Here is a 20,796-nt window from a genome sequence, read left to right on the forward strand (position 1 = left end):
GAAGAAGAGGGAAAGAGTTCTTCAGGCGCTCCTCCGTTTCAGCGATCGACAAATTATCCCTTCAGAAACTAACACTACATTCCCACACAGCATTAAGCAACGCACCAAACTGTGAACCAAAACCGATTCGCCCGATTGAATGAATACGCAGCGTACTGTCGCTCACTCTACGTTCAACCCGCACTTCCAATCAAACCCACTGTGACTGTTATTTTTCTCCTTTCATTACACACAAAAAAGTATACACACAACAGCCCCAAAAACCCAACATCATTCCCGCGCGCATTGACTTTACCAGGACCTGGGAAGGTGAATTAAGGGATCTTCAAGATCAGGCACTGGGCTCGTCCGATAATTTAAGCGAAAACACCCCACAAACCCAACCGAACAGTCGAGCGTAATTTCGTGATTCCGAAACGATGGTCGGTAGTGCCACATCGGAAACTCAAGGGGGGATGCGATTCGGTGTAAGTGTGTGGAAGAAAGTCCAACCAAGGTACGGCCATTCATCCTTGGCTTGGCATGGTCTTTCTCGCCCGTTCCGGTGGCAGCTTCCGCAGTAGGAGACGGCAGCAAAAGGGAAGCGGTTTCACTTTGCTGGGGAACTGCGCCGGGAACTGCGATTATCGATAATCGCGCTTGCCGAATAAAAACACACACACACACACACGCGCGCAGTGAAAAGTATGTGAAAAAAGGCGGATGAGCCGCAGGGAAACATGTCCAAAAGCGCAGCCACGGGCAACCATTAGCTGCGGCCGGCTCTGGTGCAGCGGAAGACGCATCCTGCACCGTTTCGGTGACTTGTCTGACAGGCAAATTAGGGTACCACTGCCTGCAGTGGTTGCCGATTATTTGGGCACTTTTCGGGAACCCGGAGCGCGGGTTAAACGATAATTGTCGGTGCGCTGGTTAAGGTCACTGGTAAGGGTGGGCTGGCGGGGATAATGCGGCAGTGCCATACCGAACGATGTGGCTGCTCACACGGCTCGTTGGGGGTTTTGAGTAAGTGTTTATCCCGCGCGAGGAATAATGCACCGTGAAAAGTTACGGAAAACAGAAAGACTCAACGGGAAAGATTACTTCCTTCCTTTGTGGGTTTGGGGTTTCTTTTTTTAATTCATTTCAAACAAATGAGTGGTTTCGGTGCATTACTGCTCGCACAGAACCGTTGCCTTTCCACTGACAGCACCGTGAAGAATGGGTTTAGAGCAAAGAAAAAGGAGAACTAACTTAGGAATAGATTAGCGCAAGAAGAATATTTATTTCCTGCTCATAAGGAAGCAACTAATGACTTGTAGAATTACTTTATTCAACTCTTTATGAGGATGATTTGTAGTTGGTAAGTTTGCATTAAATTTAGACTAATTTGCATGAAATTTAAAACAAAAAATACTGAAAAAATGTTGCTCTCTCTCTCTCTCTCTCTCTCTCTCTCTCCAAATACAATCTAAATCAATACTCACTCCTCGAAAAGGGCTCAAACTATTAGCTACTGACGCATTCGGAAGGAAATCTCCCGAACGCCTTAAACAATTAAACTACTGCCATCGCAGCAACTCTGCGCCTGCCTCAATCATCGTTTTTCGATAACATGTGGTACACCTCGCGCTCGAAAGGACGGGGCAAAACAAAACACCCTTTTCTCCCGTGGCGGCATTTGGCGCTCTACGCACGTGTTGCGTAAGGCTGCAAAGGTAACAAAGTAGAAGAGCCGAAGGTGAATAGGACAAAAAAAAATGAACCACCCCGGGGGACAGAACAACAAAAAAAAACTCACTCAAACTCGACGAAAACATTTGTGCATCCTGAATCGGTGCAACCCCTTCAGGTCCTGACTGACTGAAAACCCGAAACCCGCCTTGGACATATGGTGTGGTACAAATCTGAATCACAACCAGCACCCAGCCACACCTGAGACGGACACTCCAAGGATACGGCCAGGGAAGGGTTAGTAATCGGTTCAAATGATATCAATACTTATCGAAACATGCACGATTGCATGATGGATCTAATGAAAGTCCTGTAGGAGATATTAATTTTTCCTTTCCTCTTCTTAGCTCGGATCCTGGCGGTGATGTTTTGAAAACACGCCGACTGGCGCAAGGATGTTTCCAAGCAATTGTATCGTGTATCAAAGGCAAATCAATCAAAAATCCCAGTAGCGCAAACCACACACACACCACAGCACAGCATAGAAAAAGAAAAGAGCCGCCACTGACCATCCTAATTGCACGCTGGGCATGAGGGCAACTTCCCTCCGATCTATGCGGACCTCAATCAGCGGGGTTTTGCATGTTATTGTGCTCCTTTTGTCCAGTGGTGGTATACCACCCGCTTTGCGCATTTTGTTCTTCTCATTTTTCACGCATCTTGGTGGTTTAGATCCGATAGATCCTTGCTGCTTCTAGGGCTTGTGCATGATTTCAACCGATAATAGAGTCCCAAAATATGGCCACTGTGACCGAGGCTCTTTGTTCTTTCTTCTGTGGTGGTCACTTTTGGTGGTCGGTTTTGAATAATAAAAAAAAATTGTTTGCAGGGCGGCGCTATTCTTAGCGCCTCCCGTTCCGGGTCCTTTGCAGCCAGATGCTTTGTTTGCAAAACAAAAGATAGCTTCCCAAATTTTGTAACTTCTTAAAAAATTGGTCAGTTTTGAAAGAAGCCAAAAAAGCGAAAGAAAAATTAATGCAATTATTTCAACTTCCTTATGATCGCCCCCAAGAATTGTGATCACTAGTTTTGATGAAATAGGATTTGTGTTTTTTTATGATGCAGTTGTTGTAATTCATTTGATTCTTTTTGAACCAACCAAAAAAAAAAAAACGGTAATGAAAGAAATGGAAGGAAAAACAGACTACAAAGACGTTGGTAATATTAAAGCAACATGTGCGTGACTTCTTGCTCGTATCTGCATGATGTTGCAGCATTGGTTAGGGACAAACGGAAGAGAAATGTAGTGAAAAAGTTACAAAACAACAGCAGCACAAACAGGAAAAAACGGAGGAAATAGACTCTGGGATGTTTCTGGGCACACGACGCACACCGGAGCTGCTGTTGCGCACAGCTGTGATCTGTTCGCGAGCACCTAGACACACGGAGCAGTAAGAAAAAAGGAATCTTTCTTAGCGCTCTGGGCACAACATAGACGAGCGAATCGGAAGCGTACGACAGGCGTACGACGAGCTTTCGGTTGGTGTAACATATTGGTGCGTATCGAACAGGCTGAAGATCACAAATGGGATCAATAAAATAATAATGATCGAGCAAAAAAACACTGCTACCCGGAAAACGATTTAGGAGAGATATGTTGGAGTTTTTGAAGAGTTTGCTACTGTCAAACAGAACAATGGATGGTTTCAATGTTACAAAAGAACATGATTGAGTGTGTTGAGGTTTATGAGATTTGCTATCCATTTCTAAGTGGAGATAAATATAGAGCTCCGTTTGGTTACAGATTTTCCTGGAAAAACTAGCTTTAAAACACTTCAACAGATTATGGTTCTATTCCACAACCTATATTGTTAAAGTTTTCAAAGATCTGGAGCATGCTAATGTAGCAAAATGACTTCTAGACGGATCGCACCCGTAGCCAACCCCTCCTACATCCTGTCAAGAGCAGGATCCTTCAAAGTCGATGATCATTATACCCAACAAAACGGACACAGTCCCTGACCGTTGGCCAAACTATGGACACCTCAGGGAAAGTGTTGCTTTCTCTCGAGTCACGATCCTCGGCCCAACCAACCGACCAGCCATCATTAGCGATGAGCGTTTGGCGTTTTTGTAACCGATCCTTACCGAAGTAGGCGGGTGTAAGCGGCGCCAGCCAGCACCATCTCGCAGTACAGGCACCCAAATGCGAGCAAATATTGACTTCTCATCCATCCAAGCTGCGCTCAATGAACTGAACTGCAACTCGGCACCGCTCAGGGAGGGTGTGACGGAGCAGTTTTAATTGCGCAAAATATGGACCGGCTTCGAATCGGACGTCCGCCCAACGATTGCAGCATAATTTATGATGCCACAAGTATTCCGCAAACCACCCGAACCCGAACCACCGAAAAAAAAACCCGAAAAAGGATCAATGGAAGCGCGTGGCAGCAAAAAGTTCGCCAAACGACGCCGTAAAGTCGATTACTGGCAAGGGCGTCTTGGCGGGATGTCGCTTTGTCGGTTGCCGACAATGTCCTGGGCCGCACTGCAGGGGTAGAATGGACAAGAAGGCAACAACGGATAATGTCACCCAAAGGGTCTGAAAAGGCCTGGCCTTTCCCGTACCTGCCCGTTTGTGTGAATTGAAACCTGCAATTGCGTTAACAGGTACTAAGTACTTACCGCTTAGGGGAAATTTGCAGCTCGTTTGTTGTGACAGTGTTGTTTGACAACGGGAAGCCAGCGGTCGGGGTGGTCGTTGACAGGTTGGCTACTAGATCATTATTTGCAGCGCGCTTGTTACATCTTGCTTCTAATTTGCAAGGTTTATACATTTATTAGGGAGTCTTTATAGATATCTTGTGTATTTTTCTTGAAGCTCCAAAGTTCCTGCATATCTAGAGCTGATAAACTTAACTGAAAGCATCCTTCAAAGGTCTGCTCCGCAGTAAAAACTAACCAAAATTAGCAATAATTTAAATGGTAAAACCCCCGTCAACCCCCGTTTGCACCGACCAAATCGCTTAACGGCGTTTTTGCTAGCTCCCTCTCCTCTGCCTGCAGTAACTTGGCCGTACAGCCAAGAGGAACGAACCCAGCGTTGTTTAAAATTCATCTCCGTACGGGGTTTTTCTTTCGCTCAAGAACCCTTATGCAACGTAAAAACGGTCCTCTTCGGATGTGTGTGTGTGTTTTTTTTTCTTCTGCTTTATTCGCACCCTTTCTTTGCATTTGGTCAATGTTTATCATTAGCGGTATACAGCGGCCCGGTCATCTCAACGCAACCCGCAGCTTTGGTAGAGTGAGTGCCGTGAGAAAGTTAACCCGCTAGCACAAGTCAGTCAGTCACCTTCAAACACTGGAGGACCGTTTTGGGTGAAGAATTCTTAAGCCTTAGGGAGCAAGCGATCGATTTCAAGGTTGGGAATTACCCGCTGTATTGAGAGGAAACTGAGCTGAAATAAGCGTTAAATATCAAACAATAAATACACACACACATACATAGAGGTATAATGTTCATACTTGTAGTTTGTTTTATTCGCTAATAACTAATCAATAATATTAATAAAAGTAACAGTAGACAAATAATTTAACATTGTTGTTTCAGTTTTGTTTTGTTTTTTTACACTTCAAACTTAACCTTATTGCTATCGCCGGTGCATCATTCACCCAGTGCGTCGCCCCACAGAATATCCCAAAGAAAGCTCCCCGAAAGCGTACGGAAGCGAGCTTTCGGGGCTGGTAAGGGGAAGAAAATGTAGCCTCGTTTTAGGTTTTGTTCGCTGTATACGTTTCACCGCAGGCTTCCAACACACCCCGTGGACTGTACAAAAGGGGATGCAGCCTCCCAGAACCTTCGCCCAAAGGCAACAGGCGCGACTACTACTGCAGCAGATCACACAACGCCGTAATGTAGGTCTGTGCCATCTGGAGCGTCTCGTGCTTGGACAGCTGCCGATCGTTCCCGAGCGAGGGCAGATACTGGCGCAGCCGATCGAACGCATCGTTCAGGTTCTGCATCCGCTTCCGTTCGCGTGCGTTCGCCGCCAGCCGGCGCTTCTTCTTGATCTGGGGTGGGACCTGTTTGCGCTTCCGCTTGCCGATCACACCGACAGCGCCGCCGGTGGTGCCCTCGGAGTGCACGTTGTTCGGGTCTGCCGCCCTGGGGAACAGACTCTTGGGGAAGGTGAGACAGGACAGGTCGGCGCGGGAGGTGGCATCCGTTTCGGCACCGCTCGGTGGTTCCGGTTTCGCTTTTGGTTTCCGGTTGTACTGGCGCTTTTTCACCGGCAGGTTAGGGGTGGGCGGTGATGTGCTGCAACCATTGCTGGCAGGGTGGATTTGGCTTTGTGCGGTGGCGAGTGGTGGTGGTGGTGGTGGTGGTGAGAGTGGAAGTGTGGCGGAGGGAAGTAGTGACGGCAGCTGGGAGGGTTTCTGCTGCTGCATGGCCATCAGGTTTTCTTTGTACTCTTCCACATCGACGAAGCTACGCTGGGGGGAGTTGGCAAGCGAGTAGTAGTCGGGGCTTTCCGACCCAAAGCTCGAGGGGCTCGGGGTCATCCAGCTGTCCGGATAGTTGTCCATAAAGCCGGGCAGTATCACCACATTGGGTGCAGCCGATTGGGCCACAAGGTTGGTGTTGTTGGCGGAGGTGGTGGTGACGGTGTTGGATGCGTACGAGTAGCTCGAGTTAAGGTAGCTCGATTCGGCTAAGGATGATGGCACTTCGAGCTGTTCCATTTTGACGTTTACACTGCCGCATGCGGGTTCGTGGCCGTAGTAGTAGAAGGGAGCGTGTCGGCCAAATTCACTTGTCATTTTTTAACACGATCTGTTCGCTAAATCGTTTCGTCACGGGAGTTGTTCAAAACACTGAATGCTTTACACTGACGCAAGGCACCAACAAACACCGATCAGTCAATACTGTGCACACATTCACGGGCCGGACGCTTTTCAGGATCTTTCCAGCAGACGAGTTCGAGACGCTTCGTTCGCAAGGGTACGTTCCGCAATGACTTCGGGTTCGGTTTAATCCGCTTGTATTTATACCCTTACGGAACGCTTCGGAGCTCACGGCCTTTGCTTCATCCACCTGATTCTTCAGGCTTCAGGTCCGTTGTGCGTTCTGTTTTCTTCCACCCTTCCCTCGAACGTCCCAAGATCGAAACATCCTGCCATTGTTCGTTTCGAGCTCGGGCACTTCGGCTTCATCCCCACTCCGGGGAGCGGGCTTTCGTTTCTATAGCAACTGAAAGGCAGTGCAGTGTGCAAGCTAACGCCAAGCCAAACGAATCGCAGCCTCCCAAGCACGTGCCGTTCGGCCAATCAGGTGTGCTTGTACCGGGTTGGACCGTAAAGGGGAAGTAAAGACGCATCGAATATTATAATAATTCCCCCCTGGCAAAGCAATAATAATAATGATAGTAGGAACGATATTTGAAGCCGTTACCAGTCCGGCAGGAGGGCCGAAACAAGTGCGCCTACTTTGCTCGGTGCGAATGGGCAACGAGAAGCGCACTTGGAATAAGCATTTGGTGAATTAATGCAAGAATTGCAAAGCGCAAAACTACAATGATGCAGATGACGTCTTGTGCTTAGGTCGTCCGCGCGAAGGCACCAAACGATTACCCACGATGCGTTCCAGGAATTTGTGGTCGCACGTATGCCATGTCCTGGAGGTGGAGTAGAAGATCCTGCGGATATGCCGTTGCCATGCACCCCAACAGCCTCGTCACGGTCTTCTGGGTGAACATTGAAGGCAGCAATGGTGCGCATTCAAGGATCTTGAGACAACACATGGGCACGAGGGGCCCGATCGGCTCGACTAATTTCAGCACAACTCATCGGTTTGGTAAGTCATCTGGCACGCGCAGGCATCATGCCCCTGCGCGATCGAATTTGGAACAGGATCGTTTAAACACGTGTTAGAGGGGTTAGGTTTTGGTGCTGTGGCGCGGGTGTGTGAGGGTGACTGGACGGGTGTGTGTGTGTGTGTGTGTGTGTGAGGAAGGCTTGAAATAAATGGTGGTCCTCGGACTAAAAAAAGTTCTTCAGTGATCAATAAAATTAATTTTTAATGGGGTTGTCTTGGGTTAAGGATTGGAGTGATATTTGTTGGAATCTATCCGTTCGAATAACAGTTTAGAAGTAATAAAATTGTCCCGTACTGAGGACCGTTATATCCGGATGTGAAAAGGATGTCAAAAAGAAGTAACTTTTACTTCTTCGATACATTTTTTTGCGATATTTTTTTATTTGATGTTTTTATTGTAATTTTGTTGTGAAAAAAGGAAAATGAGTTTAAAATTTGAATTGTATAGTCATTTTTCTTCTTAAGAAGCATTGTGATACATTATTTAACATGATAAAACAACATGTTATTCGATAAACTTATATACGACAAATCTACAATTGTTAGGTCCCTTTTATAGAGTCCTTTTATATTAAAACAAGTGTACTCATACTTAACTAAAAAAACTCTATGTATAAAAAAGAAGATAAACTGCCAATCGTAACAAGTTGTGCAATGAATTTAAATATTTAAAGCATTTTTCTGCATTTCGCTTCCATTGTGCAAGCGTTACGCGATGCGTTACGAAAAGAAGGAGGAGCTAAAATTGCCCTTTACGTTACGCTAAAGAATAGAAAGAGAGACAGAGAAGGGCTGAAGTACAGATTGCCACAGTTGAACTGGGAATTTTGACCGTTGAAGCATAGTGGTCGGCAGCTATCAAGCACAGTGGACTCGAATCGTACATTTTAATAAATACGTTATATTTGAAATATTGTATCCTTTCTGTGCCACGTGCGTTTTGAACATGTAATATATTGTATTCGTGAGTTTTATTGAAGGGATAGACATTTTCTTGTGTCCCAATTTGTTGTTATTTGTAATCATTGCTTGTTAAGTACCTGTTTCAAATTAATGTTAATTTGAATGTGAGTTGTAAGTTTGATATGTAAGTTGCATATCAAAATAAATGGGGATGGAATAATAGAATATTGCTACAAATCTATTATTTCATCCACAAATGCTCACGCCTTGAATCCGACGAGCTTGCTCACTTACTTTGAATCATCGCATTTTAAGCATATTTCACATTCACACCCAGAAAGCTTCGCAAAAGCACAACGGCTCAGAAGAATGTGAACCATTGCTTTTGAGATACACATTGCCAAACGATAGCAGAACCCTCGAACCTCCCCGACAAAGGTTGGTGCAAGCAGTCTATTACACTCCTCGCTCGAGAACGACGACAAACGGTTCGCATAACTTCTCAACAGGCCCGAGTGTGGCCGGGATGATCGTCCTATCGGTCGGTCATAAATAGTGCGAATGGATGGCACTATCGCTGCCAAGTGTGGCACAGTGCTATTGAAATGAAGTTGTACAATCGAGAAATGCATATCAAGATGCCGTAAATGCATCGTACCAAGAACCAATCGGCATTGCAAGCAGTTCCAACGGAATGGGGAAACGTTAATGTAAAATTACATCTTTGGAAATTGGGGCAAGGTAAAGGGAAACAAATAAATATAAGGATATTGCTGGGCATGAAACTTAATGTTAAGAAAAGCACAATAAACGACACGGCACTTGTTTGAACTATTTTTTTGCGCACGTTTCTTCAAGTGATTATTAGCTTTTTTGCCTTTGCTTTATAATGAAAGTGCTGGGTGGATAGCGGAGGAAATTAATTTGATTACAATGTTGAACCAACAAACTGTACAAAAACGCTGCATCGCCAATCAATTATCGTCGGATTTCGCTTCACATCGGGGCTATAAAAAATGCATCCAAATCTCAACGAAGAAAAGGAAAAAAATGTACTTCAATTATCTAATGAACGAAGCACTGTGCTGAAGAACGAAAGTTTTCATACGTTTTGCGTAGGAAACCTACCCGACCCGTGTCCATACTGGAATGCAATCAATATTTTCGGATATCAATACACGAGGGCGTTTAGCATTAAGCAGAAAACGTCTTAACAATCATGCGAAAGAAAAAGAACTCAAAGCATGCACAAAGCACCAAATGTTTCATTGTCGTTTCATAGGAAAAAAAAAGGTTTAATTTGAAAACAATGTGTTTCGGAGAATTGAGATATTTTTTTACCGGAACGGATATTTACCACCTGCCCTCTCAGTTGGACTCTAACTGACTATGGAGTCGAACTAGAAGGTATCCCTTTTTTAACAGCCACTCTTGTATTTCATGCTCCACCAGTAAAACAAAATACGAAGAATGGAAAACTCAACCAGTTATAAGCGTTAAGCTGAAAAAATGTGGACATAACAGACAGTAAACATCCTCCCGCTCTCGGTTCTCATTTGAAGCGTGCTGCCTCGTCCGATGCCGACCCGATACAAACGAAGAGAAACCGATACCGACGGGTGGAGTTGGGTGTGAAAAATCGCTTTCCAAATATCGCCCGTATTTATGTGTCGTTTTTCGTCCTCCGATTCTCGGATATTGATTGCCCAGCATGGACCATCACGCAGACACACGGCGTGATCTTCCTCCCTATTGCAGGACAAACCGCAAGAGCTATACCGTTTCGAGTGACGCACTCTCAGACCGGCTGGTGAACCGTCGTGTCCCTCACTGACCTGTCGTTTTGCTCCCGTCCAACCGGTGCTGTCGTCAACGGCGCGCGCCATTTCTGTCTGCTGTCACGCACGCGACAGTCAATTCTGTTGACAGTGAAATTAATCCGATTTTCCAACGTAGTAAAGCAATCGCAGCATGGCGGAAACGAAAGCGAATCGCGGATATCGTGATCGGGTCAAAACGTCACTAATTTAGTTCTTCGAATCCGTTTGTGCTAGGCGAAACGACTTTGTGGGCACAGCACAAAGCATAAGCAAAAACGTGGTAAAATTTAATTAACTTCATGCTTTGATCCGCGACTGCTGTGATGAGAAAGCTGCCGGAATAAACGTGTCAACAAGTGTTCTTTATCATTGGCAGCACACTACAGTAGGCCGTGCGGCTGGGGTGTTCGTTCTTTGGTGTTTCCTCCTTGCAACTTGTAAGAAGAAAAACGGGGAAAAGCTCGTTTTAATTGATATCGGAAATGGACTTTACAACCCTTATCAATTTTATTAGAGCAGCAAGAATTTAATGTAGCAAGGTATTGCACCAGCCGACAAGATTGTGCGCTTGTTTGTCAGATGCTCTTTGCATTGGTTCAAAAGATGCCTAATGTCTCGAGAGTATCCCTCGCATGCTACTAATTCCTGACAAAATAAACATGCTCCAACAGTCAAGTAATTGCGTATGAAGTGGTATGCATTTTTAAATTCTATTTCGTCTTTTTTAAGGCCCCTTTTTTAGAATGTAAGAACGCTTTTGAAGTTTGCTTTTCGAAGAATTGCTTATCAATTTTCGTAGATTTTCTTATCAAAATAAGAAACAAAGTAAATACTTTACGTATTGCCAAATGGCCCCATCCAACGATCCAAGATTTAAGCAAAAAAAAGGCAGCAAATTTATTGATTGTTACTAGCACGACTGCTGTACAATTAATCTTTGGCTCGTACTTGTGACGTTCGATTTGTCTGAGCCCTGTTCAATAGCTCCTTCACTCGATATTGTTTTATGCTGCATCATTCACACGAAGGTAGAAGGTGCAACAGGGACCACTGAAGATGTCTTTCCTTCAATGTGACACAGTTAGTATCAAGAGATGACCGAAAAAAAATAAAGCTTCTGAAAGAGGCAGTGAGTAAGCGTCCCATAACGAGTATGTAATGACGCGAAGCTTACTCATCGCTTTTCGGCTTGAGCCCATCATTGCTGTGCTCTTTCGTACTTTAGTATTGACAAATAATCTAAACGGCTCATAACATAACTACATTACTGCTCCACTTGATGTTCAACGCTGAGCAGTATTTAAAATGTTAACAGTCTTTGTGCTTTATTTAATTTCTTTGAAATTTGCCAATGCTTGATTTATATTTTTGTAAATGATTGCATTATTGTTTGAAAATAAATTAAATGATAAAAATATAAAGAAGAGAAACAATCCAGCAGGAATGGAAACAAATATTGTTAAGAAGTACAACTGCTTGAACGTATCAAAAGCATTCTGTAGGCTTATCTGTGTGTACAACGTATTGAAGTGAGTTGATTCAAGCGTAATTAAAAAGCATGTAAACAAGACATTTTCATCATCCTCTGATTACTCCATCTGTTCTTGAGATGGAATTAAAGCATTCCTCCTAAACGGAACCATCAGCGCGTGCAATTTGAAAGTGATTTAATGAGATTCAAACCGTTGCCGGATTATCTTAAATAAATTATTTATTTCCGGACTAGAAAGTAACTCTAATCGAATTCCCTTTAAAACATTCAAACAATTCAATAGACATCCGCACCGGCATATTTGCATTAGCTTAAGGAATTCATTTTTGAGCCTAGCAACGCCGAAGCGAAGAGTGTGAGTGTCGAGCACGAAAGCTCTATGGGGCTCTCGGCGAGAACTCATGAGCGCTTCCCTTCGCTGGCTATTTAGTACAGCATCCTATCAACCGAACGCGTCAGTTATCCGTCAGCAGTGCTTGCTTACTCATCTCCACTAAACACGGCCTACTTCCTGCGGGCGGAGCAGATTGACTCGTGTGCGTGGCGATGTTTATTGAGCCGGTACGAAGATACACCGGCCGTCCGTCGGTGCTTTGTGATGTGATTTATGCTAAACGTTGCAAGTAGCCCACTTAAACCGCTTGGAACACCATTAAAGAGATATCCTTTAACAAATGGACACTTCAAAGTGAGACTGCGAGGGCGTAGTGCGGAAGGACTTGCGGAAAAGTAAAAGGACTGTTTGGCTGGCCGTGCAAGATAAAAGACCGAGTGTTCCGTTGTGTATACACACACGCAAAAAAGTATTCATGTGCAAATAGTGTAGCGCGTGTGAGTGAGGGTGCTTTTTTTTGGTTCAACCATGAACACGAGCACGTGGTACGGTTTAAGGATGATGGGCTTTAAAATTTGGATATTCGGTGTATTTCTGCTGACGGTGATGTGTCGATGTGGTAAGTGTTTTCCCTAGGCGCCGGGAGGGCTACTCTCGCCAGTTGGATTTATTCCTTCGTTAATTATGTGACGATGGGGAGGACTACCGACCTTCCAGGAATTGGACTCCGGTGGTTCAGGGACTCCCGCAATTAATCTGCCTCTGTATCCCTACTTAATGAGCCTAAAAAAGGTAGCAGGCAGCGAAAGTGGCCAAGGTTTGTTAAGCGGATTATTCGGGAGGGAAGCTAACGGGCAATGAAAATTCCGCACAAAGACATTTTGTAAGTCAAGTCAAAGTTTGGGCTGTCCAGATGGCATGGTTTGGCGGTCGATTAGGCTTGTTAAAAACTATTTCCAGAAGTTTGGGAAAGGTTTCGGGGAATCACGCGGCCTTGGCTTGGTGGTGGTTATTTTTGTCTGTAATTGTGTCAAGTCTTGGCAAGAGTAAGTTAAATTTGTACGAAAGGTTAACATAACACCGCTAAGTGCAGCCTTTTGTTGCCAAGCGCAAACTTTTTAATTGAGCGCTTTCAAGACTTAAAGAGTCGTTTTTTTTTATATTAGCTTGATGCTTGCCTCCAGTAGCGCAAACATGGAAACAAATCATGTTGCCTATAAATAAAAAAACACTTTTGTGTTTTTTGCAAATTGCATATATTTAGGCTGTTTTGATTGACAGGTTACTTAATTTGTTTAACTTCTTTGAGTCGACCGGCATCAAAGCGTGCGCTGCTTTGCTTCGTAGCAAACGCCTAAAGTTATGCAGGTCGCGTCTCCGTTTCGGTTTACTAATTACCATTTCGTTTGAATTTTTATTCGCGTGCTATTCAGCGCTCTGTTGTGCATTAATGAGTTACTTCAAAGGACCTTGTAAGGATTGGCTTTTATGTGCTGCAAGTTTTGATTTATCACATGGTCCCACTCACCTTGCCGGTACGTGTGTGACACCACAACAGCACGAGCAATTAGTATTATTTTGTTATTCATGGTTTAATTTAACACAGGATGCGTTACACAAATCATCCCATCATCTAATTAACAAAGAGCGAGTAATTAAAGAAGTAAAAAGTATCAACAATAAGTCGTAAACCATAAGCCACGGTGAACGGTGAAGAATTTGAGGTTAAGTTAATGTTAAGGTTAAGCGAATTATTATGTATGGCTAGCTTCAGAGCACACTGTACGTTTTCATTACATATCATTAAATATAAAGCTGTTATACGATTGTAGAAAGCATAATGCCCATAAAACCTATCATCGTTTCATCAGCCATTAGATCCATCAAGGGAAAATCATTGATCTGGGGTCTTTGAAAGTCAAAAGTACAGCGTTTGCCATGTTTACCATCAATGCGAAGAAGGGATCGTGGTTTAATTTATTTTTGATAGCAACATGCTTCCATTCTTCAACCAAACTTTGCCCCAAATTGCGTCTGCTAAGCAGATCAAATACATGTTTAATGGTTTTGCCTACACTCACCTACCTTTCTATGCCTCCCACTGAGCCGGCAATGGTTTATCTCCTACTCGAATGAAGCAAAAAAGGTCAACAATTCCTTTTTGCAGCTTCTTGTCGGTGGCGTTCTTTGCGGAATATGTTCGTTTTTCATATTTTTATACACTCACTCGTTGATTCCTGAAACCCGTTAGGATTTCGAAAAACCAAAGTGCGTGGCTGTGTTTGTCTGTGAAAGCACACACGCGTGCACGGCACAGCCCTATCTGAGCACCTTCTCCAGAGTGTAAATCACCACCACGTTTCGATTTGAATTTCCATCAGTGTGGAAATGATGTATACAGCACGTGGAAGATATAACGGTAGCGAGGGAGGCTTTTCATTTTTATTTCGCAGAAATTAAGGTTAATAAACAGTATCGAATCGATCGCATTCTGCTTCAGACTGATTGAATAAGGGAGCACAACACATTCCCTTTTATATTTCAATCGACAAGGTAAATGATCTGGATTGCTAATTGGATTCATTTGCTACAAAGCAAACACAAACAGTCGGGTGCAATATTACACTAATTAAATGAGTATTTACGGGATACGGGGGTTTTCACACACAAAGGGTGGATGCCCTGACAACGTCAAATCAACAATGTGCCAATGACATAGAAGGCTTAAGCTGTAATACTTTTATTAAATTACATGAATATGACACAAAAAATGGATTCAGATACATAACACAAGCATGCCCTTGTGTCACTATTCAAACAGTCTGTTTTAAAGTTTTTTGCAGTTGCATCACCGACAAACCGACGTGACACTTCGAACAAAATGAGCTTCAAAAGTTGTCTCCTTATTTCAAATGAAAATACGTTAAACACTAGCGCCATCTCTATAATGATTCGCTTACTACACTGACACAGAAAAGAAACTGCTAAACCCCCTTTTTGTTTTTCTTCGCAAATTCCAATGCGTATTGTTTTATGTACTTCCCACATCTTTTGCATTGATTTGGAAACTTATAAAATGATTTTCCTGGGTGTTTTGTCCAATAATTCTCACAAAATCTTGCCTCACACTTCCTTCGCCATTTGTATTTAGAAAAGTTGTTTACATCGAAGCAGCAGTGAACAGAGCTTACTTTGACAGAAGTGTTCGCCTCACTGTCCATCGCCAGTCCATCATAAGGAGTCCATCGTCATAAATTTCCCAATAACGACAAAATATTAAATTGCTCGTTGTGTTGGAATCACCCTACCTTCTTCTAAATTGTCCAAGAAACAACTTAACTTCGTCCAAACCTTCCACGAAGTGGCATGGATGGACGTGAAAAAGTGTTAACCTTCATTTTAACACTCTCGAACAACATTAGCTGTCTACGCTGGTTAGTAACCTGGGTGATGGCTAAAGATTGAACAACATTGCTCCTTAAAGAGCTCACTCGATGCTGTTTCATTGCCCTTGGGATGTGATGGACAAAGTAGTATAGTATTTATTATTTTCCGACCTGAAGCTCTTAATTCTCATTGCTCGCTCGTTGAGGAAAAATAATGATCGTACCTATTACTGTTTTCAATAAAAACAAAATTCCTAACAATCGCTTCCATCCCATTCCAGCGACTGCTCAAACACTGTCAGCCCCACTGCCCGAGCCGGTCTGTGGCCAGATCTCGCAAATGCTGGACAGCTGCTTCCGCAACTCCTCCCCAACGATTGCCGTCGAGCTGCTGTACTCCGTCAAGATACCGGACACGGTGGAAGAAATTAGCGACCGGTGTCTGTGAGTCGTGCTCCTTTACTTGTCGGCGCCCCTTGTTGTGGGTCAGCCAGCACTGTACACTCTCAAGCCCGGAATGTTTGCGATTCGCACGAAGAAGTGTAATGAATGTTTTCCTTCCGCTTTCTCTCTCTCTCTCTCTCTCTCTCTCTCTCTCTCTCTCTCCCTATCTCTCCCTATCTCTCCGCACAGACTGTTCAACCGGGGCATGGAATGCGTTCAGCACTATCTGAACGTGTGCGTCGACCAGCAGGAGCGCAAAATCATCGAAAATGAGGTGTACGGAGCGAAACGATTGTACGAGTTCCTGTGCGGGGACCGCTCATTTCAGCAGGGTAAGCAAGAACCTAACCACTTACTGTGTGAAGGAAAGGAAGGAAAGGAAACTAACAGAGTGTGGGAAAGGAAGGATTCTTTGTCAGTGGATTGGCGCACTTGATAAAAGCTTGCTCGCTGGAGGAATGGCACGTGCATGAAATCTAGACATTAATCAAACCGTTCGATGCTTGGAGCTTCTAACCACCCCCCACCAAACCCACCGGTTAACCGGATAAGCTTGGGTTAAGAATGGAGAGCCTTTTAAGAATGGGCCAAGCAGCACCTTTCCGTTTCCTAGCGATGTTTAAAATAGATTAAATTATGTTCCTCTTGATGTTGAAAACGGGGTTTCTCCAAGCATTCAAACTCATTTTCACAATCTACAATGAACCACGATCAAGCTGTCGATCGTGCGGTCCTTAATCATTTCCCACCGATTGCACAGCGGATTAAGCACCTGTTTAAATTCCCTTTTTCTCCCTTCCAGAGTTTCTGCGGCATCGAGAATGCTTTCAGCACGTCCATCGCGACTGGGACGCGTGTTCTGGCAAGTTTATCAGCATTCTGAAAGAGGAAATGTCCAAAACGACCAAACAATCGATGAATCTCCAGTACATGCACTTTTGCTGGTAATGCCACTCAGCCGGCACACGGTCAGGAAATTCAATTCATCCCTGTCCAATTACTTTTTTCCTCCCCTTATTTTCTTTTGCTGCTCCAGCGCCCGGTATGGGTATGAAAAGTGTGTCTACAACAGTGCCCGCTACAAGTGCCGGAATGATTCGGCCCTTTTCCTGCGTACCGTCGCGAAGCTGCTGTCCACCGACAGACACTTCCTGAACTGTGATAAGATCGAGCACGCGGTTTGCTCGGGTGGGGCGGTGCGGTCGGCGTGCTGGAAGCTCACCGCACTGGTGCTGGCAGTGGTGTGGATGATTTCCGTGTCCGTTTTTGACTGGCGATCCTTCGGTCCAGTTGCTACCCGCTACCAGTAGGGTATGGTTTAGGAGCGTGTTAGCATCGGTTAGCATGGAGGCCGCTGGCCCATATAGATTGTAAGTGATGCTCGTAGGTATAAAAATTGGTGGTTTCAGTTACTGGCTAGGCTTGCGGACACATTGTGCACCGTACAACGTTGTATAAACATATATAGAGAGCGATTCAAATCCACTACATTCTTGTCACACTCGTAGGTTATTTAAATCATGTTGAACAGCTACACGTTGTATAGGGGTTTTATAAATGCACAACACTGAGCAGGAAAGTGGGACATGTACATCGTTTGTGTTCGAGTGTGTTTTAAATTGGGCATAAACTGTGTAGTTTGTAAGCGTGTGCGCGCGCGTCTGTGTGTGGTTGATTTTATTTAGGGATACAGGCATGTTGTGATACAAATTGCATTCTGTTCGTTGCACTCTTGAATACGAATACGAGATTCGTTTGCAAATTTGAAATAAATATATGTCATTAAATGGACGACCGAATGGTGTGTGTTTGTGTGGGTGAGAGCTAGCTTGAAAGAAATTATTACTTACATAAGGCGTCAATTATTGTTCTAATTTTGAGCAGGTGCTTGGGTTGCTCCATTTGTTTGCGATTGGCTAGCGCCTGAAAGTAGACAATTTTTTTTCTAGAGCAATTATTTGCCTATTCGAGTATGTTTGTATATGTGTATGTTTGAAAAGCTCACAAAATCAGTATGGAACATTAATCATTAAATTGTTAATGCTATAAAGCTAAGCTAGTATTCAGGCAAAGCTAACAAATGCATTGCATACCTTCAGGCGCTTAGTTGCGGCAGCATGGAATGGGCAATGGTATCGGACATTGTGTTGCGCTCTTATATGTTTTTCTTACATTTCAATATGGTAAAAGCTCTTCACCTTGTATGCGCCTAATAACGTTATAGATTTAGGGTCACTCAAAATTTGCTTAATCAACCCATCAACGACCAGCGTGTAAAATTTCATAAATAAATCTATCCCTTCTATATCGAGTTGTCTAATTCATCCCAGAGTGTATATTTTATGTGTGTAACACGTTTGCAATTATTTATATTGCCTTAAATTTATTGTTTTCTATTTCTTAAATTATTTCTCAAAAGCATGTAAATCTACGTATGGGAAGCAACAATAATATTGAAAAAAACGCTAAAAATACGAAATAGATAAACGAATATGAAAAAGCACCTCAGCCCAGACCGGCCGAAGGTAAAATTTCAAAATATTCTATTCCAACTTTGCAGCTCAAAATAGCTCCTATCTCAGCTCAAAATAGCTCCCAAAACAGCTCAAACAGAAACCAATCAAACTCAACAAAAAAAAAAAAAACGCCACAATCTCAATCAAAGCTACAACTCACCGTTCGAATCGGTACCGCGAATTGCCCAAAATCGGAACCAAAATCGATTCCACATCCTGCTCCACTTAACCCACGCGCGCGTTCGCGTACCTTTCCGACACGGTTGTTGTGCTGCTGGCCCTTGTGCCCGGCACCCGTCGGTCAATCTACTATCTGGTTCACTGAAACAAACCTCAGGACGATCACAACAACACATGGGCGCGAATCAATTGTGCTCGTTGATTATTGTCCAGGAAATGGCGAACACATTCCGGATCAATTTACGATAATTCTATCTACACTACACGCTAGCCCAACCGCTCGCACGTGTCCGGGAAAAGCAATCAGTTTCTAGCCGATGCCCGTGAACTTATTGCATTGCGGGGTAGGCGATGAAAACCCCAACCCTTGAAGCGTTAGCCAATGTTTATTGGTGTGGGTTGGCGTGGTACGTCGGATTGTTGCCTTACCGACGGATTGAACTTGGTGTAGCGGAACGGGTTCGAGTGGTGGGTTTTTTTCTGATTTGGAACAGGCATCTCTTCTGGAAGCCACTAGCTGTTGATGACTGTAGGTGCAATAGTATACAGGTACGATGTGCACACAACAACATTTCGCTTGAAGTGGTACTCACATTTAGCTGCGCTCAGCAGGTGATTGCTTGGATGCCTCGTGGGCAGTGCTTACAATTTCCATGGAAACTCACCCCACCAGCCGTGTGCGATGGCTAAGAGAGTGATCGTGTCAAAATACATCCAACGAGCAATTGTTACTTCTACGCAGCCCACAAAGGATTGGTTGGTCACGTTCGGTAAGCGGGGGAAAAAAAGATTTGCTTTCAACGCGATAAAATGAGAAAGATTTGGGAGAAGAAATAATCTGATATTGTTGTGATTTCGTGTTTGATTTCTTTCAAATGTCCTCAACCCTTCGCTTTCTCCGTTCAATCTTTCATTGCTCGAAGCATTCACGATGCAATGTCCGAAATGGTCGTGGCCGAACGAGCTCACCGTAACACGATATGTCCGAACGAACGAACGCCCGGCGAACGGTGGTCCTGCGGTGAAATGCGTCAAAGATTGATTACTCCCTTGGCGCCCCGAACGATAGTTGATTAGACAGTTTCGCGAAATATTAAATCCCATCCCCACGTTGATCCACCCTGTCTGGAAGGTTAACAGTGGAGGTCAGCCGACCCGCTTTTGTCTCGCTGGTGGTGCTGTGTGTGTGTGTGTGCGTGCTGTCGCATTCAGCCTAACCAACCGCGTGGAATGCTGTGTGCTCATGGGCGGGGAAGCATGCTAATTTCCACGCGCTTGCGGATCAATTCATCATGCGCGTCAGCGAGACAAATAATTTGTTACCCTTGGGAGCGGTAGGACATGATTCGTTCGGCTGCGGTCGTCTTCTGTTTAGAACTGAAGCGAACGCATCATAACGAACAGGACGAAGAGTGTCGTACGAATTCGGAGGGAAAGTCTAATTTGCCAATCCAATGCCATTAAGGCACGGGGCATTCATAACTCAACACAGCTGAGTTGAGCTGGTGTGGTATCTATGCGTGTTTCCGCTTGCTGTCGTTTTGGATTTCATAGGATGGCTTCAACCCGTCACGTCAAATGACAGGTGGAGCCGGGAAAGTCTAATTTATGGGCAAACACAATTTAGGGCCATATCCAGGTCCGCACGTTTAATCAAAAGTCCGTCATGATCACATACTTGCTGTTGCGCATCGCAGGTGTGTAGGTTACATTCTACTATTTTGCTGAGTAGCTGAAAGATGAATTGAAAGAAGGGTCTAAATGATTTCTGGTATCATTTTCGAAGGAAGAAAATATATAAATAATATTTGGTCCTTAAAAATAAAAGTGGGTAAAAGTGTATGGAGAGCATTCATAAATACTGAATTTTTGAAATAGTGACAAATCCTGGTTAAAGTGTGGTGAGTAAGTTTATAAGAACTTTATAGAATAACAAATATGGAATCATGTTCAAGAAAAACAATTACTTCCAATTTCTGAACATAAATGGAGCAAAATGATGCGATACATTTTCCAACAACGAAAGTGCGTTTCGCGTAATTAAATTCTGGAGCTACACTTTCTCGCGGAAACTGTTCCAATTCCCCGTGGGTTTTACGTACCTGGTCACACGAGGTGTCGTTATTTTGTGCCGCCAACCCTTTATTTATGCTCGTACAGCTTCGATGGAGCCCGTTCCTAAATCGCGCTGCT

At 44.1% G+C, this 20,796-nt stretch overlaps 2 protein-coding genes and 1 long non-coding RNA gene across 4 annotated transcripts; 2 read left to right on the plus strand and 1 right to left on the minus strand.

The window, feature by feature from the left end:
- Nucleotides 1-5,194: 5,194 nt before the first annotated feature.
- On the minus strand, nucleotides 5,195-6,872 carry LOC121588830 (protein atonal). The gene has a single exon (XM_041907235.1). The coding sequence runs from the start codon at nucleotides 6,472-6,474 to the stop codon at nucleotides 5,539-5,541; it is 936 nt and encodes a 311-aa protein (XP_041763169.1). The 5' UTR covers nucleotides 6,475-6,872; the 3' UTR covers nucleotides 5,195-5,538.
- A 5,314-nt stretch (nucleotides 6,873-12,186) lies between these two features.
- LOC121590080 lies at nucleotides 12,187-17,700 on the plus strand. Of its 2 annotated transcripts, none has more exons than XM_041909461.1 (5): nucleotides 12,187-12,696; nucleotides 15,745-15,907; nucleotides 16,097-16,239; nucleotides 16,710-16,851; nucleotides 16,944-17,700. In XM_041909461.1, exons 1-5 carry the CDS (start codon nucleotides 12,606-12,608, stop codon nucleotides 17,215-17,217), a joined length of 813 nt encoding a protein of 270 aa, XP_041765395.1. In that variant the 5' UTR covers nucleotides 12,187-12,605; the 3' UTR covers nucleotides 17,218-17,700. The 2 variants fall into 2 exon arrangements, with proteins under 2 accessions (XP_041765395.1, XP_041765396.1); XM_041909462.1 differs by lacking the exon at nucleotides 12,187-12,696 and adding an exon at nucleotides 15,292-15,511.
- A 1,180-nt stretch (nucleotides 17,701-18,880) lies between these two features.
- Nucleotides 18,881-20,444, plus strand: LOC121590081. Its single transcript, XR_006004385.1, has 3 exons — nucleotides 18,881-19,152; nucleotides 19,216-19,373; nucleotides 19,527-20,444. It is a non-coding gene; the product is annotated as an uncharacterized LOC121590081 (long non-coding RNA).
- Nucleotides 20,445-20,796: the final 352 nt, after the last annotated feature.

This window comes from Anopheles merus, chromosome 2R, assembly GCF_017562075.2.
Source record: "Anopheles merus strain MAF chromosome 2R, AmerM5.1, whole genome shotgun sequence".
NCBI classification, from domain to species: Eukaryota; Metazoa; Arthropoda; class Insecta; order Diptera; family Culicidae; genus Anopheles; species Anopheles merus.